The sequence below is a fragment of the Drosophila tropicalis genome, unplaced genomic scaffold, assembly GCF_018151085.1.
Source record: "Drosophila tropicalis isolate 14030-0801.00 unplaced genomic scaffold, ASM1815108v1 contig_1190, whole genome shotgun sequence".
NCBI classification, from domain to species: Eukaryota; Metazoa; Arthropoda; class Insecta; order Diptera; family Drosophilidae; genus Drosophila; species Drosophila tropicalis.
In genome coordinates this window covers 3,150,402-3,175,141 of record NW_027172561.1, presented here as the reverse complement: position 1 = coordinate 3,175,141, position 24,740 = coordinate 3,150,402, and the positions used below count along the sequence as shown (strand labels likewise).

Sequence of the window (24,740 nt, the reverse complement as noted above, 5' to 3'; positions counted from 1 at the left end):
TATACAAATGTATATATATATTAGTTTGTGTACATGCGTCTGTACGTGTGTCTATGTGTAAGGGTAGATACTCTTTTGGATAGATACGAAAAAATCTAAAATAATTTATGGTTTTCGTAATAATAATAATTAAATAGTTCCTATTTTTTGAAGCTATAAACCTCAAATCTGAGACATCTCAATTATTTTATAGAACATTCCTTAGGGAATCGAAAATTCGTTGGTGGCTTTCAATTTCGTTTTGGCCCTCTGGTATCTATTTTCCTTTGACTGCTGCAACTATGTGAAAGCGTCTTAAATGGACATGAAAATTGTTTTTCTCTGTTTTTTTGTTAAGAATGTTGCTTGGAATGGCAATTGCTGGTTGTTGTTGTTGTTTTCCCTGTTGGTGTTTATTGTTTTGTTATGGTAGTTTTTGACTGGGGGAGAAATTTGTTATTTGTTGTTTTTTGAAACTATCACAGATGACCGAGCGATGAATTTGCAAGTCAAAAAACACCAAAAATATGTATCTGGATGAGGTGCAAAAAGTTCTAGATAAACAAATGTTCTGTACATATATAAACGGACAAATATATATGTTTCCCACCACTTATGTTTCACCCTGCACTTGCAAATAATTTTGTAATTTTACATTTTATTTAGTTTTCATTTTCGTTTTTTATGCGCACATAAATTCCATTTTAAACTTATGATTAGCAAAAAAAAAAAAAAAGAAAAACGAAATATGTTAAAGTAGTTGTTTTTGCTTTCAATCAAGTTACACTTCACATTGAAAATACATTCTATAACATGAGTAAAGAGCATAAGTCTATTATATAAGTTGTTAAGTAACTCAGAAAACATGTCATTTCATTTTTTTTTGCAAATTGAACGAGTGACTTGAGTCATAAACTTATGCCAAAAATGGGCGTGATCCGTGACGCCGCAACCTTAGTTGCTTAGTCAAATACTCGTACTTTTCTTGGTCTCGAAATCTCGACCCTTTCAGTCTGAATAGATCATGCATTCAGTAGGTATTCGAATTATTCGTTTAAGCATTCATTTCTCAAAAATCGAACATATCTTATATCATTTTTCGATTAATCAAACATTTTCTGCTGACTCATGCTCAACTCTTTGTAATATATCGATTTATGTGTCTTCCTGTCTGTGATTTCGTGTATGAGTGTGTGTGTGTGTGTATATGTGTATTTGTGGGTGTTTTGTATTTGTTGAACAATTGTTTTATACCCTTGGCAAATTTTATAGTATTATATTCTTTTCTTCCTGTAGTTTTATCGGACCATTGAAAAACTTATACAATATCTATTATATAAATAGTTTTAAGACAACAATATAAATGTTTAGTTTTGTTTTTAAATTTGCAAAAAAAAAAACAATACCTATAAATATTTATATGTATACATATATAGCGTTGTTTGCATTTTTACAGTTAGTTTCTTTTGTTCTGTTTGTTATTTATTTGATGAGAAATTTAATTGATAAATGTTTGGTTTTTTTTTTTTGTTTTTGATTTTTTTTTTTAGTTTTATTGAATCTTTTTGCTGTTGTCTATTTTTGGAGTACAATTAATTATGACTTAATTATACAATAGTTATTTATGATTTATGATTAAAATAATTTGATTTATCTTTTATGTTTTCTTTCTGTTTTTCTGCTGTTGTTTTTGTTGTTGTTATTATTATCAATGAATTGAAGCATTTCGGTTGAATATGCTCTTATGGTATAGTACTTAAAAACCATTTAGATAAATGTAAATTTTAATATACACGGTTAATTAAGCTTTATCATACAATTTTGTTTTTATAGATTATTGTTATGAATTTTTATGCAAATTATTATTTATTGAATATATATTTAAACTCTTTGGTTTCTGTTTTTCTTATTTTTTTCTTTTGTTTTTTTAATTCAATTTTGCTCATTTCACAATCACATTGCAATTTAATTAGATTTCTCTTTTGGATTTCTCGGTATTCATTTTTGGTTTTCCTTTTTACTTCTCATTTCACTCAAATGTTATTTTTTTTGTGGTTTTTTGTTTTTGGTTATGTTTTGTTTTATTTCCAATGGAATTGTTTTAAGTATCATTATTTAATTTCTTTTGGTTTTTGGATTAATCTATTTACTGGAATTTTATTTATTTGTTGTTGTTGCAAATTTGTTTTTTTTTTTTTTTTTTGGAAACTTTCCTCGCTATTTTTGGCGTCTCTTATCCTCTGAAGTGCAGATTCCAATAAAAAAAAATTCTTCGCTGCCTTCTCCGAAAAGTCTTTCCTTGAGTTCTAAGATTATATCTTTGGCTTTACCTTACAATCATTCAATATATCCATTGATCTCCAAATCAATGCCACCGTCTGTACAACCAAGCATTTGCTTACTTAATTGTTATTCTTTTTTTTTTTCTTTGTGTTTTGGTTTTTGTTTTTTAGTTTACCATTTAGAGACCTAATTCTAATCGGAAAGGTTTTGGGAACCAAAGGGAGGAGTATATAAATTGGAAACACCAACAAACAATGTATGTAAATAAAGTCGTTTAGGACGACATAGAAACAAACTTATATTTAAAATCAGGGAGAAACAATTCGGTTCAGAATCCTAGGAAATTTCTATGGAACTTTTTTAAACCGCATGCAAAATAATTTTTAGAGAGCTCACAACAGAAGAGCTAATATGTTTGCATCAAAGTTTCTGGTTTCAGTTCAGGTTCTCCGCTTTTCGGATCAGTTTTTCGTTTTGTTTTCAGTTTTCTTATGAACCGCATTGCATCCACTGATTGTGAATATCAATATGCAAAATGTGTGTGTGTGGTATGTGTATGTGTGTTCGTCTAGAGCAAACACTCTGGTGCCGTAAGCAGCTCTGCATTAAGCTCGAGCTGCACCTTCACTCATCTTCTAGTAATTAATACAACGGTTTCCAGTGGCATATCCGTATGGGTATCCCGATCTTATAAGTCCGTGTGCAATACTGGCGGCTTACAGTTATTGGTCTCGGCATTGACCACAAGTAGAGCAGCCGATGTACCTGGAGTTGCATTTGTTGCAGTTGGATCCTCCTGATGAATGGCTGCTGGCTGATGTACACAGGTGATGGCATCTGTGCCCGCTGTTGTTGTCGTTGTCGTAGTTGTTGTGGCCATTGGGGCATTCATTTTATGACGTGAAGCAACCAGAGTTCTCTTCTTGGCCATGCCTTGTCCAGAGGAGCCACCAGCACCTCCTGCACCACCCACACCACCGCCGCCACCACCAATTAGACGTTCCGACTGCCTGCCCTTACCGAACTTGGGAAAGAAACTGTTCTCCAACTGCAATTGGGCATTTACGTCTTTGCGCGCCGCACAGGTGCAAGCCTTCATGAAGCTCTTTTTGAAATTGTCACTCAAAAAGGCATACAGTATGGGATTCATGGCCGAATTGGAGTAACTGAGACACCCACAGGCCAAGAAGACAGCCAACTCGAGCCGCGAAGCGCCACACTGTTTGGGCGTTGAGCTAATTAAAGCCACCTGAGAGATCCAGTGGGGCAGCCAACACATTATGTACACTGTGATGACAGTGAGCACCAATTTGGTGACTTTGCGATGTGAACGCTTCTTCTCCTTGCTCTTGTGCTTGGGTCCCACAGTGTGCAGTTTGCGGATGACCAGACAGTAGAATACCAATATGAATGTCAGCGGTGTGGCAAAGCCCAATATCAGCGAGTACAATGTAAATGTCGAATCCGAACTTGTACTCTGCGTATCCGGCCACTCAATGTTACACGATATATGCCCATTTCGTGACACTGTGCTGGCAAATAGTATCACTGGCAACATCAACAGCACTGAAGTCATCCAGGCGAATGCTGATACCAATTTCGAGACGAAAGGGGTGCGATATCTGGGCGAAGAGATGGGATGACAGACGGCCAAGTAACGATCGGCTGACATGATCAATAGAAATATGGATGAAGTAAAAGAGGTGATCGATGTGCTAACCATATATGCCTTACACATATAATCACCAAATGACCAATTCTCCACCTGCATGGTATACAATAGAAACGGTATACCAATTAGGAAGCATTCGTCGGCAATGGCCAAATTGAGTATATAGATATTGGTAACAGTTTGCATTTTAGAGAATCTAAGTACCACATAGATGACCAGAGTATTACCAAATAGGCCGACAATGCAGACCAATGCATACAATATCATCGATATGAGTTTGAGAATGAAATTATTGCTGCGATTACAATTCTCAAAGCCCTCATCGTCGTCATAGTCGGGATAGTGGTTGTTCCCACTGGCATTGCCATTGCCATTGTGGTTATAGGGTGGTGCTAGCTCCAATACTGGTGACGATGGCGGTGATGTACCCTGCCGCATCAACAGAGTTCTATTGAAGCCAACTACTGGTGGCAACAGATTGCCATTCATATGCTTGTAGTAGTTGTCCATGGTCAGCTCCAATTGCCGCGTTCCATTTGGCGACTGCTCTGTGGGCGTTATTAAGCTCGTTAGTGTCAATGCTGTCAGCACAAATAACAGTATGCCATGTCCATGTCCATGTCCATGCACAGAGACCGGAACATCAGCTGATGAAGAGGCATAAACAGTGGCAGGGGCAATGGCAGAGACGTGGACATGGCCACGGACATTGTTTTCCACGATGTGGTGATGGTTAGTGCGGTTAGCAGCTGCACCATTTGGTTTCGAATGTCCTTTCATTTTAGCCTGTTCTTGTTTGGTGTAGCTGTTATTATTGTTGTTGTTGTAGCGGCTGCTGCTGCTGCAACTGATGGTGTTGTTAATGTTTTTGTTGCCTGTTGTATACGTGCTCTCGTTTTGCTAATTTTTCAATCCATGCAAATCAGGCTAATAATATTTGTTGATGCTATCTCCTGTTGCATATTGAAATCGAAATATTTTGATATGTTTTCCATACTTTTCGATTTAAAAATCTTGCTGGCCTTGCAATCAGTTGATGTCACATTCTGTTTCTGCCAATTGACGACGACTGAAATTAAAAATATAACACAAAAAAGGGTTATTACATTTGAAAATATTTGTCAACATTTATAACACAGGACAACAAAATCCCCCATTAGTTTTTACTTGTATAGAGCTTTTCTACTTATGTTAACTAACTTGACTCTGCTGAACTTAAATCTGAACTTAGTTTACGTACAGGTAATATCTTAAATTTTGATGAGTAGATAAAAACCGTGAACGACCGAAGCTTTGAAAATCCACAAACGTCAAACAAGACAAATACAACTTATGCCGAAACTAGTTAGATAAGAAGGAAATCGAAAATATACATCTGACATGTTTAAGAATTAATCAGCATTTGCCAGATTTTCCCCTACATACGTACGCAAATGTATGAAGAATGCACTCACAAATTAAAATTGCTGTGAAGTAACTAAGTGCAGATTCGAGTTCAGCAGAATCAAATTAGTAAACAACAGTTCCATGCAACCGACATGCTGTTGTCCTATGTTATATATTCTATATTATACAGTCAACCAAATACGTACATATATTGTGACTTCCTCAGCAGCAGTATTAGTAAAAGTATCAACTTGGCAATATAAAGAGAGCTACTACAATTGAAGTAGGACTCTGAAAAGCGCAAGACTATAATACTTTGGTTCTCAATTTCTTGATGACCGACCTAGGTGAGGCTTCTCCTCCGATTAAGCAATTCCATAAGAGATGTCGAAAAGGATATTGTGGATTTCAAAACAACCTTCCTTCTAGTAAGTATAAATGTTGGGTATTAACCATTTCAATCAGAACAGATAACACTGATGTCAAATTCCTCTGTTTGACCTTACTATAGTGGCAGGAAAATTCAACAAAGAGAATATTATTGCTGTTGTGTTGATGAGTAGATTTCCAATACGCAAACTTAATAATATTGAGTCAGGGCACTAACAAATAGTAAATACCAATTTTTATTATACAATAAGTTGGCATATTGTTGATATTTCTGTCTTACAATATCTTTCAAACAAGATAACAGAGAGTGAGCTGACAAAATTCAGCGCAAACTATGAAACATGGGAGACGAGTTAACACATCCTTATACTTAATAATATCCATCCCTGCTTCGTTTCTATCTATGAATGTATTTTTTAAGGAATCCTTTGAGCAGATGCAGACAATGCAATCAACTATATGAAATTTCGCTTGTTTGCTTGTTTGCAGCGAAACAACAAAGAGAAAACAAAAAGAATACAAAATAATTTTCTATTTTTCGAGTGAAAGGCAATATCAACTAGAAGACACAAAAACAAAAAAGAGCAAAAAAACAAAAACGTACAGTAATACATGACGGCAGCAACAGCAGTAGTAGCAGAAGCAGGAACAACAAGCAATTAACATGGTCATAATAATGTTAGGGGCCGAGGACCAAAAACACAGCCAACCAACCAACCAACCAGCACCATAGACCTAGAACAAAACAGGCGGACTTGGTATAAATTGAACAAAACGCAACATACAAGTCAATTTATGACATTGTTCAACAGAAAACAGCAAATAGAAAGGCAAAACCCAATTAAATGGCCTGTGCGAATTGGCAATATCGGGTATAAATTATAAACCACTTCGATGTACGATTGTCTCTTGACAAGTATGTATTTATATTAAAACAATAATTCAACATCCAAATAAACACAAAGATATGGAAAGAATTGAAATAAATAAGAAAGAAAAGTGCCACTAGGAAAACTGTAGTGAAATATGACAATTTTTGGTTTTGTAAAAGTTAGCAAAATATCAAATAGCCTAATATTTTGACTTATTAATCTTTAAGCTTAATGTTATAAATGTGTACTTTTCAGGCCTAGTGTATACCTTACGTGACAAAGTTCTGGCCTTAATCAGCTTATCTATAACTGCAATCAGTTAAGTTTTCCCCTCGTTTTGTTCTACTTAGTTTATTATCTTCTTGAAATGAAGATGAATGTTAGTTGATTCTGTTCTTTTTTTTTTTTTTGTTTTGTGGCGTGTTACCGTTAAAATATTTATTTATTTTTAATTTGTGAATCTTGCAGGAATGAATTATGTGTGCTTTTAAATTATCTTACTTGAGGTTATTTTGATATACTCTCTTTCGTGTTTTATATGTTTCTTGGCCCCATTTCTCTCCTCACTCTCAACTTTTGCACTGTGGGCCATTAATTTTTTTCCTCTTGCTTTTACTTTCTGTGTTTATGCAGGGACAATGAATATGAAAATCAGGCAAAAAAAAAAAAAAAAAAAAAACCAAAGATAAAGAGTGTGGGATGTGAATGGGGGTGGGGACCACAAGTAAATAAGCCTGCAGGCACTAAGCAGTTGTGGGCCAAGGATTCAGCTTCATGAGGATAAGCTTCTAGAGAATTTTCTGCCTCTTTAAATTCAACACGCGCAATTTTTTGTGGCTCGCTTTTGCTTTTGCCCTTCTCTTCTCTACAAGAGTCTAGACACTGATTTGAGTTGATTTTGCTTTTTGCCATTTTCTTCGCGGCTAAAATTAATTTATTGTCTAAATGCTAGAGACGCCGTCGGCAGCGGCAGCGGCAGAGGACAGGGGCGTGTCGTGTCGACCCTGGGCGTGACACGTCGTTGATGCTAACATTAAACGTTGTTGAAAGCGCGCGTGGCGTATTCTCTGAACATTCATAGACCCAACTTTAAGTGTGGCCTATCCTACCTATGCGGAAAGTACACAGACACACACCAGCACGCAGACAGCCTCAAACATGTGAAAAACATAAAAATTATAATATAATCGATAAACCAGGAGTGTTGTCTGCTGGATGCACGAAGAGGCATAAATCAAATTATATAGATAAGACTGGAAAAAACACAACAGAAACAGAAAGACAAAAAAAACGTACACTCACCTCTCTGATAATATGAATGGAAAAAACATAGTATACTTTTGAGCGTTTTATCGCTCAAAATGGTTGTTCTTGTCGGTTTTTGTTTACCCATTAGACTATCGAATAGTACCTCTATCAAGAACGAATAGTTATGCTACAATAAGTTTTCTCTTTGAAATGAATGTTTAATTTAATTAACTAAAAATGCAAACAGAAAAGGAATCCAATACCGAAAAATCATTTATTCTTCTAAGATATACATGGGTCGAATGGGTCTAAAAATGTTTAAAATTAATGTCACTTACTTTACTCTGTCTGAATTGAACCTTTTGGTTGGGAATTTAATTTGTCCGTCTTTTAAAGCAGAATGTCTACAAGTATATGTATATACAGGCATACGTATTACAATCTCCTGGGTATTTGCTGCGTCGACTTTCATGTTTCTCAACGAGAATTTTTAGGCTCTGGTTCAGCTGTCGTTTTCTTGTTGTTGTTGGCAAAATTATACACAAGTGATTTCATTTTTTATTTGACATGAAGTTTGTTGGTTTTTTTCTTTTATTTTTCATTTTGTTTTTTCCCCTCAGTCATTGCGTTGTTATTTTTTTTTTCACGGTAGACGCGAACACACACACACATACAGACAAACACACACCTGTGATAACAGGTGGAGAAGAAGACAGAATGGACAGAGAGGCGCGGCAATGCCTATACAAAGTAAACAAAGTGGTTTACGTGTAAGCGTATTGTATGTACATAAATATATACATATACATATTGTATACATATATATATATGTACATATGTATGTATGTAGTATACGATAAATATTTTCGTTATTTTCTTTTAATAGCATGTAAAAAATGCAAAAGAGGCATTTCGTTAGCCATCTCTTTCGCTCTGATTCTATCTCATTTATTCTTGTTCACATATAAATAATAAATTTGGTTATTTTCAATATCGAGCCATCATCTTTCTTTTCTGTCTTTAAGCCCTTGGGTCAGAAATTATGCCATTTGAATATTTTCTTGTGCTTTTTTATTTTTATTTATTATTATTTTGTTTTTTGGTTTCTTATCATCAATTTTTGTTTTGGTGCTGCTTAAAAAGAAACTTCGAGGCATTTTTTGCTGGCATTTCCAATGGAATTATTTTTAATTTCTGAAGTAAGTCTTTGAAAATGCTTGAAATTAAATATTTATGTAGCAAAAAATGCATTGAAAGTGGTGGTCAGAGAGAGGAAAAAGGAAAGAGAGAGAGAGAGAAAACGTACAATAGCCCTCTCTTTTTATACCCTTGCAGAGGGTATTATAAAATTGGTCAGATGTTTATAACGCACAGAAGGAGACGTTTCCGACCCCTTAAAGTAACTATATATTTTTGATCAGCATGAGAAGCTGAGCACACTCTTCACACACAGATGCAACGCTACATAAACAGTGTGTGTAAGCGTGCCAATCGCAGCATGCACGGGAAAGAAGAAGAAAAAGAAATGGAAATGATATTTGCAATGTTTTGTCTGTGCATTGATGAATTGAGTAACAGAGAAAGAGTTTGGAACATGTACAAATTTTATGGCCACGGACTGCAGGGCTACATATAAGCCGAAATAAGCTTCTCTGATATATCTATCCCTTTCTATTTTTTTGATGTATACTAAACTATTTCAAACATTAGACTTATTCAATAATGGAAATAATCAAACGTTTTTAAAAATAGTTACTTACTTGATAAACTGTTTCTTTTGATTTGACTTGTTGTCTAGGTAATGTAGTTAAACTAATTAATATTTTTTGCTCTTATTGTTAGACCAATCTGCCTAAGAAAGCATAAGGATCTATGCGCTTTATTTATGCGCGCACATGACGGCGTTAAATTGTATATTGGAAATTGGATTTGTAGCAAACAGCTTTGCCTGAAATAAAAGCAAGACACCATCCCTAACTGCGTTGGGATAGCAAAATGTTAGTTATATCGAATGGTTATAGATACATAGTAGCATTCCGCAGCCGCTGCCCTTAGGCCAAAGTGAAATGAAACTTGTACAGAGTTTTGTTGGGAGGCACTTGACTTGATTACCAAGTATAAAGACAAGGACAAGGACAGGAATAGTAAGCGACACGTGTGGCATGCCTAAAGACCATGCCGCACAAACACCTGTTGAGATTAGAGAGAGAAAGAGAGGTAGAGCAACAAAAACAAAAAGAGAGAGTATGAGACTAGACATGGTCCTTGATGGAAATGGCTGGGAAGTTATGGTAGTGGGCCATCTGCTCCTTCAACTGATGGCGCCTTATTAATATTAATGAGCATATGGTGGGCAAATGCCAAGCGATGCTTATGTCCTCCTGGCTCTCCCCTGATCTCACCAACCCAACCATCACACCTTAGTTGTTTTTGTTGTTGTTGCTGCTATTATCGTCGCCAGCTTCAGCGTCATCATCAACGTCATTTACGACGTGCGAAAATAAATATTTAATTATTTATAAATCATGACCTGACCAAACCCAAAGCTAAAGCCAAAAGCAATCCCATGGTTCCACCACCATGAATGACTATGTCGCCATGCCATCACTTTCCCACCATCTTCTCGTATTGCTACACGAAATCACACACGTGCAGCACATGCCACATATGCCACATGACTTTAGTTGGCAATACAAATCAATGTGTTTGAGGTGTAAGTAGATAGTTGCTACATATACATACATACATACATTCTACTATATAAATAATTGAGAAACTCGATATAGATCACTAAGAAACAAACTAAAGCAACTATTCTTAACAAAATGCCCGCAAATGAAGACCCTGGGTATTGTTTAACTTAAATTTACGCATTTGTTGTAATATTTAAACTATTTCTTACCACAAATGTAAATAAAATAAATACCACAACAATAGATTTCATTGGATAGCCAGAGGCAGAAGCTAACAGAGTTTAAATCAATTAATTGAATTGAATTTGGATATGAGTCAACAAAGCGTACTTTAGCGGATAATTGAACCTAACTTATATGGGGGTCGATTTAAAATTATCAGTAATTGATTTTCATCAGTTATTTCCTGCATAAACACCTCAATGATAAAAACCAATAACCCAAAGTCAATAGTTTTGCCCCCAGTCTCCACCCCCCTTCGTTTTCTAAATTGAGCACACAACCGAAAAATAATACTTATTCAATTAACACTATGCAAATTGAAACATTATTGATAACTGTGTATGCACAGTTCATACTACCATGGCCTTTAAACAGGACGTCTCTATTTATCTATCTACATACAATTTATGTATACTATACATACATAAATATTAAATGTAATGCACATTTATCAATTAAATTAGTTGACATAAGCCGCTTAGACTGTTGTTTTTCTTTTTGTTTTTTGTTTTTTGAATTTTGAATTTTGTGTTGCACAAGCAAATAACCAAAATGTAATTTTAATTATACAAATTGCACAAAGACCAAAAATGATGTCATGATTTTTATGCAACACTTGCAAAAGTAGAGATACAAACACATATACACACGCACACACACACCCAACTATACAACATTATCTTGGGTGTAAATTTATGCGAAATTTAAGCGTAACACAAAGAAGATAGAAAGACTCTATGCATGACAATGACTTTGGCCAATGAGCAGGATAATAAGCAAAAAAACAGAAAGAGAGAAAGAGAGACAGTAATAGACAAAGAGGAGAAGAGAAAAGGACCTTTCTGCAGGTGCCAGCTAAAGAGAAAAAAAAGTAAGTAAGTAAAAAGTTATAAGTAAAATGAAAATTTTTTAAAAATCTTTTTAAAAAATCAGCATGGCATTTGTATAGCATATATTTTAGGGCATTTAAGTGGCTACAGCTACATAGCTATGACTATGCATAGTCAACAAAAAAATATATATGTACCTATAGTTCTTGTTATTCTTCTTCTTCTGTTTTGTCTCGAACTGCAATCACTTTGCTATATTTGCTTTTAGTCATTGAATTGTGACAATGAATGCAACTGTCAATTCACTCAAAGTCGTTTGCTGGCCAAAACTCTGCTGGTTTATTGGTTGTGTAAAGCATTTTATGGCCTTTTTGTGAGCCATAGTTGTGGACATTATTGGCAACATGTCGTCTGTCTGTTGCCAATTGATTGCTAACCTTGTTTGTTCTGTTCTATCCAATAGGAGGAGAGACAGGGTCTTTTGCGAATGGCTGATTATCTGGCCATTTGGTATAGTTGCTTATTTCGTGACTGTCTACCTTGCTGTCTCTTTGTGTTTATGGTCATTATGAGAAGTGAATGCATCTCTTTGGCCTAATACCATTTAGCCAAAAGTCTTTAATCGCATCTATGTTTCTCTGTGTGTGTGTGTGCGTCTGTTTGTGTGTAGTGACCTACTTAAATGAAGAGAAAGCTAAGGAAGCCAGAGAACTCATAAATTTCTAGCAATTCATGCAGTTTATCTAACTAGGATTACGGCAATTAATTAATCAAGAGAAATTCTATCTTAGGTTAGTAAAGAGGGGGAGGCATGGGGAAATGGAGGTGGTAGAGGGATTGACTTCCGCCATGACCTACAAACTTTTGTGTTAGCCTTGGCTCGTGGCAACGAAGAAGTTGTTGGCTTCTTACTGTTTTTTTTTTTTTTCTTTTATTGGCCAAAAACTTGACTTTTTGTCTAGTTTACGGCTGGCTTCTGGGTTGTTTAGTAGATGTTTTGTGGTTAAACTTTTACTCAATAACAAGGATTGTTTGCCATAAGGGCCAATAAATGCAAGTATACACACACATATTGTGTGTGTGTGCTGGTGTATGCGGGTATGTGCGGCTGCGTGTGTGTGTGTGTATCGGTGTGTAAGTAGATCTTAAAGTATCTGATACAAATTACAAACTAATTAATTCATTTGGCAAAACTGTTTTAAGCCTGATTAATGGTAAGAATGTACTTTGAAAACTTTTCAAAAAAATATAAAGAGGGTAAATTCTTTTTACGAACTTTACAGTTGAAGATAAATATTCAACATTTCAATTGAAATGCCTCGAATAAATTTTTTTGAAGCATTTTGTAATCGATGAAAGTGATTTAATTTGACACTTTGCCGAATGGGACAAGTCTTCCGCTCTCTCTTCCCCTATGTCCCGTTCTTTTTCCTACTCTATCTATCTCCATCTTTGTCACTCGCATAAAGCGTAACTCGAAAGTGCAACAAGTGTTTGGCCGTTAATAATTTATCGATGGCAAAACTTGCTTTCAAAGTGAATTACGACAAGTTCCTTTTTTTTCTTCTATTTTTTTCAGTCTCTTCTGTCGAGAACTTCTTTTGTGGATGTATGTATGTACGTGTGTGTGTGTGTGTGTGGATGGGTAGAAATGTGTGTCGGCCGAAAGGAAGATAAATGTCTGCAAGTTGTCGGACTCACTTTTTCTACCCTTACTTTCAGGTACCTACATATAAATATAAATATATATATCTCACATAGGTGACCAAGTTGTTTGTCGAGCATGAATGAAGGTAGAAGAAAGGCGCCCGCCTAGCTCTTGCCCAAGTCGAGGAAAATTTAATTGTGCAGTCGTGTGACTAATTGAAAACTTTCAACTTGAATGATGAAAATAGAAAAACTTCCCTTCAACTACAGAAAGTGGTAAAGAAATAGTGAGATTGAGAGATAAATTAAATGTTAATGAAACTTGTTTACCCATCAAAATTCTCAGCAATTGAATTGATTTTTGGCTGGTAAAGAAAGAAAAAACAACTTACTTCTCAATCTAATTGATAAATGGATCGAGAGACATATTTGCCGGTTATTGCTTGCTGCTTTTTCAATAAAGATTATTTGTCATTTTTATTCCTATGTACATCATTTTTTATGTTATCATATTTTATGTACTTGCTCTCCCTCTCTCTCAGTCTTTCCGGTCTTTCGACCATCATTTTTATGGTCTCATGTTTCACTTAACTAACATTGAAAGTTTGTGTTGTGCGTGCGCCATAAATTTGTTTGGCACAATATTTGGGCTTATTCATTTCTGTGGCTCATGTTCATGTTCGAATAGTATGAAGTTGGAATTGGAATTTCAATGATCTGCATATCTGGTTATAGTTCTGGCTATTTTTAGGGTTTTTTTCTTGTCCTTCCTACTTGTCTTGCCCACATCTTCTGTCCATATTCTGTTTACGATGTTGACCTCCATATTTGACTAGAGTAACGATTTATGTGTGGACAGTGTGTCCATTTATCGCACCATCTCATGTCTTCTTTTGCTGTCGAAGTGTCCTCAATGGACACCAACACCACGACTACGACCAACAACGAAATGGTAGATGTCGAAGACTGCCGTAAGAAGAAGAAAAGCTGAAGGAGTGCTGCCCCATAAATTTATGTCAAATAAGCCTTTGCTTTCTGTCTATAGACATACACATGCATACATTTGTAGATATATATATCTATATAACATACATACATATACAGACAAATATATACACATATCGTATATATAATTTTTTTATAGGAAGAACACAAAGTTTGTCACATTTCATAGCTTTTTATACATATGTATGAACATACATACATAAGTATATATGTATATTTCATTTTATCATTTTATTGTTCCCCATTCACTTGCCTCCGCGTCCGCTTCTGCCTCTGCCTTTGCGTCAGCCACCTCTGTTGCATTCTGTTATATGGCCTGGCTTCTCTTGAATTTTTATTTATTAAAGAGTAATATTTCCCATACATATTCATTGTAAAAAATATATCGTTAACGAAAATTTTTGGATGGCATTTAATTGTCAAAGTTTTCGGCATACATTTATCCCAAAAACCATTTCTTATCTCTCTTGAAATTACCATAAAATTTGCCAAAAACATTTCGCATATATTTGAAGCCTCCAAAAAGTCATTTTTGGCACAAACAATTTAGGCAGATTTTTACAAAAATACGATATGGCGAAGCTGTCTTTACAGGACGTGTTTTATGGTGATGGAGTGAGGGAAGGGAGAGGTATAAAGTTGCTAAACGGGGGACGACTTGACATGGCTGACAGATGTTGCAACAACAAGCTAACCAAAAACTAACCCACAAAATGTTGCAGAAAAGCTAATTGAAATAACAGGCTCTCAGTGAAATGATTCATGTTAACTTTATGCTTTTATACACTTTACAAAGAGGGTATATTAATAATGGTCATAAATATCATATATATCTTAAGGCTTCCATTGAAATATAATTAAAGAATTTTAAGCAAGATTTTAGGAACTGAGAGACCAAATTGAAGCCATAGATTTTTACAATGAAGGAAAATCTATTTAAAACGTTATTCATATTTTAAACACTAAAGATTACCTTTTGAATTTGTGCATGACTGGTATCAAGTTTGATAATTTTTCGATTGGTCGAAGGAACCACAGATTGAAAATCCTAAATTATTGAATTTTAAGATTTCTCCTGTAAACTCAATTTTAAATTGATTTGCACTACAAGGGTATATGAACTTCGGCGTAGTTAAAGTTAGCTTCTATTTTCATTTCAACTGTAAAGTATATTCTAAAATTTAAATCAAATAAAAATAAAGATTTAAAGTAAATATACAAAATACTTCTATTCTTATTTAATTTGCTAGTATAACTTGAATATTTTAGGCATTCATTATGTTTAAAAAAGAAAAACACGCTCATGCAGTAAAGAGAAAGAAAAAAGTAAAACAAATTAATATAGATTAGACATAAATGCAGAATGTGAATCATTCTATCGATTTCTTTGTTACTGTCAAGTTTGTATGAACGAAAATTAAAGACGCTAGACACATGAATCTGTTTAATGTCTTACAAAAATAAGTAATATCTTAACCCTTTTGGTTTGCTTTGGCCACATAGTTGACATCTAGTGGTAGAAAGCAGCGTCCTTTCGCTAGCTAAACATGAAATTGTCTTTAGTTGAAGCTTTAAAAATTTGTTTCTCATGCTGGCAATTTGTGTAATGAAACTACCACAAAAATGCAACTACCCCGCCCATCAGCCTACCGCAAACACTTCTGCACATACATATGTATGTATGTATGTATGTAATATGTACTATGTACATACATATGTATGCAGGGGAATATATATATGAAATTTTGGCCAACTCAGCAGGCAACTGAACAACTCAACTTAACCCAACTCAACTCAACTCGACTCGTCTCGGCTCGACTCGAACTCAAAGTCGACCAACCGTTGATGAACTGTTGACTGCTGTCTGCTGCTGAATCTCTATTTGAATGTGGTGAAGCAGCAGAACGAACTGAAATTCAACTGAATTATGCAATGGCAGACCCAAAAAAAAACACACACACACACACACGAACTCTTACACTAGAGGAAAGACTGCGTGGAAAGAGGGACGGAGGAAGGGGTAGGAGAAAAGAGGTGCAGTAGTAGCTGCAGCAGCAGGCAAAGTAGATTTTCATTTGGTCCTATGGTGTTTATATATGCGGTTGCCCAGTTTTCAGTTACATTTAGAGTCACATACAGCAAGTAAGTAGTTTTCCCTCATGTGTTATGGTAATTGCAAAATGTAATTGAAGTGCTTGGTGCTTGATAGTCAGTTTTTGCCATACAAGCTAAATTGATTGACCCTATCCTACCTAAGGTGGGAAGCCCTCTTAAGTTGAAGAGTTTAACTACTTTTAATTGAAGGTAATATGGGTCAGTAATGGAAATAATACGTCTCTATGGAATGAAAATAATTATTTGCTTATGCCGCATCTAAACCGTTCTCTATCACTGATAAGATGAAGTGCCTCTGTTCATGGTTTCTCACAAAATACAGAAATGAAATGTCAAAACCAGTTGGGAATCGCAAAGGAGTCTTTTTAGTTGGATATCACATACCATAAAGCTTAGCCATGCCCCTCTTATGTATATACCAATTACCAATTGGCCATCTCATCTAAATTATCAAATTACCAGGCAAGAAATACTTTTCTTGAAATTTCATTTTAAATGTTGCCAGTCCCTTTTTGTTTGTGCCTTTTTAAGTTAGCTTCATTCTTCTTGGGCTTTCGTTTTACGCTTTTCGCTTGTTTGCTTATCCCTTTTCATTTGCTTTAGCCTGCTACCTTTTGCCGGCAATTTCAATTAAAATCGTTTGAGTTTGGCAAAAGCCAAAAAGGCGGAGAGATAGCACTTGATAAATTCAATAGGCCAACTTTTGATAGGGCAAAAAGCCAAGCAAGAAGAAAAAAACCACCCAAAAAGGATGGGAAAAGAAAATTGTAAATCAAATACAAAAGGTCAGCTCAAGTGTTGTCGATAAACAACAACTGGAGAGGCCATGAATTTAATTTTGGGAAAATTTAAATAAAAGAGGTAACCAAGGCAAAACTTTTGCGGGATTTTAATGGCAAAGTTGTATTTTTTTTTTCTCCCTAACCTACTTAAGTTCGAATTGGAAAAAATGAAACCCAAAAACCAAAAAACCGAAGCGTATTCAACTATTTGAAAATCGATAAAAGTTTTATTATATAAATTAGTTTTAAGTTTCATTGATGATTCGAGGTTTTAGCTGAGCTTTTCCCCTGCCTTCTCTCTCTCTCTCTCTCTCTACTGATGCTCTTTTGCTAGCTCTTTACTTAAATTTTATTGTGAAGGAATTAATTTGATTATTTGGAAAAAAGTTTGCTCATTTTGAGCTCATTATCTGGCCATTTTCAAATAAGTTATTTTGAGGCAATAGCAAACTTTTTCGGTTTAGTGAAAATTTATTAGTTTCTCAAAAAAAAGGAAAAAATAAAGAAAAAGCTTTCAATAGAAAGGATGCGAAATCAATGCTTGCGATATAAACGGTAATAACGACCCTGGGATACTCTACACTAAGAATGTCTAACATTTGATTTATGCAGCAAAGTTCGTTTTTGCCAACGCAAACTAAATAATGCTATAGTCTTAAGTATTTAGAGTATTTCGGGGTAACTTTTGTATACATTTCAGTTAAATTTATTTTTAGCAAACATAAATTTCAACTATTTTCATAGCAATAACAACCCACGAGTATTTATTTATTAAAGAATAACAATAATCCATTGTTTTACAGGAGAAGAACAACGAGGCCGATTTCCCCTTGTCGTACACGCCCCGGTCAAAATTTGCGATGTTTAGTTAACAGTAACAAAAACCAAAAAACCAGAAAAAAAAAAAAACAAAAACGAAAAAGAGATGCAACAATAACACAAAATTTTCAAAGTATGAATGAGTAATCTATGTGTTTGTGTGTGGGTATTTGTGGGTTTTTATATTTTGATGTGTGTGTGTGTGTGTGTGTGTGGGCCTGTTTGTGTATTACTGATAACAATGTCGATTTAATTACATTTTATTGACTCTGCCTCTGGAAATGGTAGCTAGACCTCCGACCCTTGCTTTTTTTGGAGCTGCACGTCATCGACATTATCATAAGCTCTTATCAAATATCAGAGGCACATTATGCCACAAATACATATTCATATCTACACATACATATTTTCATATATGTATACATAGATAGCTACAGGGATACAGATGTATTTTCTTCTGTGTTTCGATGTTATTGTACTCAATGTCGAGTGTTGTTGTAATTTAATTACGCAGCCTTTCTACAAATTTCCCCCCAACACACAAAGGAAACGATGTGTGTTTAATGTGTCACCACAAATATTTCAACTATTTTATAAATTAATATTAAATTCTACAAATGCCATCTGAAATGAAGAATTGGAGACTAAATTTGTTTGACCATTTTGTTGAAATCTAACTAACGAAATAGATAATTAATAATTGGTCTTTTTACGAAATTCCTCAGTTATTTACTTTGTCATTTAATTGAAATCTCCGTAGAACCAGCAATAATATGAATTTATGTTTAATACTCTACAAATGTGAAATTGGATGGACTGATTGCATGATGCCTAATCAAGTAAATTGTTATTCTGTTTGAAGACAGCAAATAAGTATGCTATAATATTTTTCGTACTTAGATTATTCCATCTTCCATAAACTGTTTGTTTAACATCCAACTTGATAAATTACTTGAATTGGGTTTTTGACGAGATTTAGAGCGAGATTTTTGGCACATTGAATTATTCAATTGAAAGTTTCTGATAGGTGAAATGCCTTTGATGAGAGAGGATACTGATAGAATATTTCATCTTCGACTTGTTGTTAGAGCTTAGCATTTTGTTTTATGGTATTCAGTGGGAGCTGGTTGTATTTCTGATGGCCGTTGGTTGGCTGGCAATAAGCACGTCATTACTCACACAGGGAAAGGCAAGTGCACGTTGGCCACACAGACAAATCAGACGCCCCAAACGCCGACAACTTTAGCACTCTCTCACACAGATAGGGCACAAATACAAACACATTATGTAATTACATTTAATTATCTGCATTGAGTTTGTGGTCTTGTGTGTGTGTGTTTGTGTGCTGTGCTACCCTAGGCGATAGCTCCTTGTGCTCTGCTTGTCCCCTTTTGTTCCCTTGTTTGTCGGTGGCCCATACTTATGTGTTTATTAATTCAACTTGTCTTTTATCTTTGCCGACACGGCTTGCCTCTGTTGGAATGACATTTATATACAAATATATGCCCATATCCATATATACATACATATATATATTTTATCTGTATCTGTATATATTTGGCCCCAAAATGTATGCTGCACTTTATTTGACAGCTACTGCAGCGGCTCTTTCTTGCACTTTTTCGACAAAAATTGTATTCCTTCTTTTCATTTTGGCGACAAAATGCCAATGTCAGAAGAGAAAATATGTGCACTATATATATATAATCGTATATATGATTTTATTGGCCTCCCTCTGAGTTAAGTGGGTAGCCAAAAGAAGAACAGACCTTTTTATCTCGTTGCCTTTCGCTGCAAAATATAATAACAACTCAACACAGAAGAAATAGATTTAAAAAAAAAAAAAATTAAATCGTGGGTGTTTTCTGTAGCTCTTTGAGGTATTTATTTTTGTTTCACTTTTAAGATGGCTTAGGATTTAACTTGCTTTATCACCATATTATAAAATGTTATTCATCAACATTAACACTTTTCTAACCTTATTTAAAGTGATATTATAAAGAAGAACAGAAGAGCCCTTTTTCTTGGTAAGAGTGGACGAATGCTTATCATTTACAATCAATTAGCTGATTAATACTTGATGCTTAATTGCAATTAGTAATTAATTAACTGTTTATAAACCAACTTTTTTTGTAAATTGTACATGTCAATAAAACTAGGTGTTAAAACATTTAAGTATAAATGTAGAACACCATAATTATTCAAGCCAAATGTTTGTTTCAGTTGAAATCGACATAAACATTTATTCTTAAATGAAAATCTCTATTCATAAATTTATTCTTAGCCATATTTGTAGTTTTATGATGTTAAATTAGCCAAGTTCCTGTAAATAAAATTACCAGTGAAAAGATTCTGCTTATGTGTCTCAATTCTTTTTTTTTTTTTTTTGCAAGGGTTTTCCCATCGTTAAGGATCTGTTTAGCGTATTAAAATAATTTCTTTAAAACTTGAATATTAATTTATTTAATAATTTATTTATTTAATATTTTTTTTTGCTGCGTGCAAATTTTCAAGATCAAAGTCGAACACCGACTAAGAACTGCTTAAACCGGAAAAATTACACTTGAGAATTTTTACTAATTGTTATTATTTAACTAATTAAAGCCAAATTCATTTTTAATAGCTCTCGTGGAAGAGCCAAAATCTACAGCAGAGTTTAAAATTGATTAAAACCAAATTTATGTGATGAGTATTTTACTCCCATACGATTCTAAATTTAACCATTTAGTAAACTTCTGAACGAATTTCGAAATTTATTTAAGTTAGAAATAAACAAATGTAAGTTTAAGCCTAAAAAAATTGACAAATGATTAAACAAAATAGTGAGTACATGTTGGTCTGTGCCTTGAGACTTTTATAAATGTAATATTCGAATTACATATGTATATACATAAAAAGTTATATGATAGGTCTACACATAGAGGACTTTATACCTTGCCAAGATTTGTAGCCTGAACCTTATTTTGAAAGTTTTTTAAAGAAACTTTCGAAAAAGGATCAAAATTACAACTTAAACCATTGTGATAACTAAAAAAAGTAGTTATCGATTCGTAGGATCCAAAATAATGTGAAACTATTTTTGTTATTGTATATTTTTATTTTTTCTTGACTATGATGGAGTTACAGCAGATAGCTAAACTATTTTAATAACGGTAAACAATTTTGTTACAGGCTTTGTCATTTTTCCATGAAGCTTTGTTGATATAAGCGACATATATACCACATATTGATCGAATATAATCAACCTTAAGATGACAACAACTGCCGAATCAGTTAAATACATTTGCCTTTTTATTTTAAGATGAAATCCGTTAAATGCTAACCATAAAATCTGAACATTTAAAATCAACTAATAGAAACCTTAAGGACCCCAATAACACAGTGTAAAAATGACTCAATTTAATATCAGCCGACTTATCACTACTTGATGCATATTTGCGGATCAAACACGAGATGTGTATACCGATTAGCAGTTAATTTATATTTTTAGTTATGTGAAATTGTTGATTAAACGAACGATTCAAAGAATGAAGAAAAGCGATTGGCCTAATTTATAATTATCACTCTTATTTTCAAGAATCTTATGAATTTTACTTGATAGAATCATAAAAAAACCACTTGAAATGGGCACAAGAAAACATCAATTCAAAATAAAAAGAAGGAAAATAGCAGCCTTTGAATTGGGTAACAAAGCGAATGCGAATATGAATACCACGGACATAGTTGTTGAGTATGTTGTTTACACTCACAATTACAATTACAGTTACAATTACCGTTACAATGAATGAAATGGCAAAGGCTCCCAAGCCAAAGCGCCATCCGAAAGTCAAATGAAATGAAATCTTTTGCGATTTGGCGCGGCAAATGTTGCCTCATAATTTTACCCACATAAATTTGACACTTTACTTGGTTTATTGTCATATTATTTGATTTCCATTTGCATTTGATTTTGAGTGTTTTTCTTTTATGTGTTTTGATATGAATATGAATGCGTTTGAATGTGTTTTGAATGGCACAAATTACCTTCTAAGACTTATTGCTTTCAAACTTCTGAGATTTTGTTGCCGAAAGAATTTGACATGCAATTTGGTTTATCTTTTTAGCACTTGGAATTTCTTGTTTCGAAAAAATTCGTATAAAAATTTCACACGTTTTTGGTTTTTTAATGATTCTTTTTTTTTTTTGCTTTTATATTTTTATTTTAACAATTTAATTCACATATTTAGCAAAAAACAAATGAAATACAAGAAAATTAAATTTGAAAAATGCGCGTTTTTATAAATATTGTGAACGATGGTAGCAAAAAAAATAAGATAAAAACACTCTGTTCTTCTATTAGGTATTTTAGTTTGACGGAGGAATTGTTTCCAACACGTTCGCAGTGCTTTGTTGACAGGCAACGACTGAAGCCGCTAAGGAAAATCAGTCTCTAACATCACGACGACGACGACGACGACGGCGACCTACAGCAGCGACTAACAAGCAGACGAAAACTTTGTCGACTGCGAGACAACGACCACGACGATGATGACGATGATGATGATGGTGATGAGGAGGTGGTCGAAGGATTGGCCAACACGACGACGACGACGACGACAACCACGACAACATTGAATGGGCGTATGGGTGGGTGAGTGGGTGCTAAATCAGCTGATTCTTTGGCCTAAAGAGTAGATGGAGGCTACTGGCTACTAGTGGCTTATGAGGGAACTCCGAATATTTTTGTACGTGAGCTTCGGCATGTTTCCGAATCGCCAAGCATATCATACCGAACTCGTTATTCCAATGATGTTAGTTAACATAAACGCTGTTAAACGCTGCGGGTGGCCATAATGTTATGTTAACAGAGTGTTTTAACAATCACCCAAAGGCTTCAAAGTTCGTATTTGTTTGTTTAAGGCAATCCATATGTAGACACATACAAACGAACATATACATATATTTGTATGTGGATACACACATATGTATATAATATTTATTTATATTTATACATATGTATTTATTTATTATTATTATTATTTTTTATTATGGCCCATCGAAACGTTTCATGTTTTATTTGTTTAATTTTTTTTTTTGTTGGGTTTTTCTTTCTTTTCTCATTTTTTTGTTATAGTTTTTCTTTTCTTTTTGTACTTTTATGTCTGATGCGCATTTGTTTATAAACAAATTATGTTTGTTTGTTTGGTTTGCACCTTTAGCTAAGCGGCGGCAAAGGCAACGGCGACGGCGGCCGCAAATAGCAGCCAGTACCCCGAACCAGCAATAACAATCAAAACCAATTATTGGTAATAAATCAGCCATCGATTTATGAAAGTGTCAATGAATGTGTGTGTGTTCTTTGGCCACAACTCTCGTTGAACCCCTCCTGCTCCGCCGTTTTTGCGTTCTCCCCCATCTAGCTCACCTTTTTCGCTTTCAAGTCGATTCAAAATCGTATTCAAATTCAATTTGTGACGTCAAAGGTGTGTGGTATGTGTGTGCGGTCTGTTTGTGTGTGCTAAAACGATTGTTCTTCTGGATGTGAATTCATTTATATTCTGCGTCCATACAAATTCGAGTATATTGCACATGAATATTGCAACGAAATGAAAGAACAAATGAATAATACTCAAAATAAATTTAAACATACTTTTCCAGTATTTACAAATGCCTTTTCAAAACATAAGATATGTTTGAATCAATTTTCGACTTATGCTTATAGGGTATCTGGTAGTCGAATTCTATGTGAAAATTGTCTTTTTATTTGTGTGGATTTCTTTCTTGCTATTTGTGAATAAATAATTAGCCATTTGGCTGGCCGCTTTGGGGCTTGTATGCTTAATATTACTTATTTCAAATGATAATTATGATGAGTGGAAAATGGCGCAGCAGGCAAATTATAAGAATGCGACAGATTTCCATTTTAATTAGGGGAAATTCTAAACAACTAACCAAAGACAACTCGTGATGAAATTTTCCAGCCACCTATAAACAAGAAAATGCATACTCATACGCTATAAAGTCATTCGATTCTAGACAGTTTGTATTGATTGTAATTGCCATTGCATTTCTCTCTGATAATCTCAATGATTGCGAATTAACGCATTTGTTTATCTTGTCAATTTGTGGATTAATCAACCTTTGTATCTACAATGTATCTGCATGTATTTAACAGGTAAGAGTTATCCCTTTTTATATGTTACGTTGTATTTTATTAATGTTGTTAATTTTTAAAGCCACTTTGGCGATACCTACCTCTCCCTGAATGCCATAAATTTTGTATTTATGCGAAGTTTAAATTTTTTAACTGCACCACACGGAAGCACTGAATTAAAAAGGCCCATGGCGGAAAGAGGAGAAAAACTGCATTAAAAACACGGACGGACAGGCAGACAGCCGGACAGAAAGACAGAGAATCACAGATCAGAGGTAAGAAGGAACTCGGGCTATAGAGTTCTCTTGACTGACTGTAAGCTGGTTGGATGGACTGGCAATGAGAGAATATTCGACATGCTAATACCCTATAATAAAAAGATTTACATAAGTGAAACTCATGCTTTTATGCTTGTTAAATAACGATTCAATTTTTTACAAGTGAAGCTCTTCGCTTTTAATCATTTTTGGTGATTTGTCATTAGGATACGATTTCAGTGTACACTTATATACGATCTTTGGGTTGTTGTTTTTTGCTGCTTACCTCTTTTCTTTTCATGTTATTTTATTTACATTATTTACAGCATAATAAACTGTAAACTGTGTAAATGTTGTGCATGTTGTTTGGTCACGATACAGAAACCAACCTGCTGCTGCCATCGTAG

General features: G+C 34.4%; 1 protein-coding gene across 1 annotated transcript; it reads right to left on the bottom strand.

Moving 5' to 3' along the window:
* Positions 1 to 1,504: 1,504 nt before the first annotated feature.
* Positions 1,505 to 22,129, bottom strand: AstC-R2 (Allatostatin C receptor 2). Its single transcript, XM_068291924.1, has 2 exons — positions 21,967 to 22,129; positions 1,505 to 5,003 (listed from the first exon to the last, which is right to left on the bottom strand). The coding sequence occupies exon 2, from the start codon at positions 4,712 to 4,714 to the stop codon at positions 2,951 to 2,953; it is 1,764 nt and encodes a 587-aa protein (XP_068148025.1). The 5' UTR covers positions 4,715 to 5,003; positions 21,967 to 22,129; the 3' UTR covers positions 1,505 to 2,950.
* Positions 22,130 to 24,740: the final 2,611 nt, after the last annotated feature.

Excerpts from the sequence above, each read along its gene's own strand:
- AstC-R2 (XM_068291924.1), bottom strand. The coding sequence starts at position 4,714 with ATGAAAGGACATTCGAAACCAAATGGTGCAGCTGCTAACCGCACTAAC.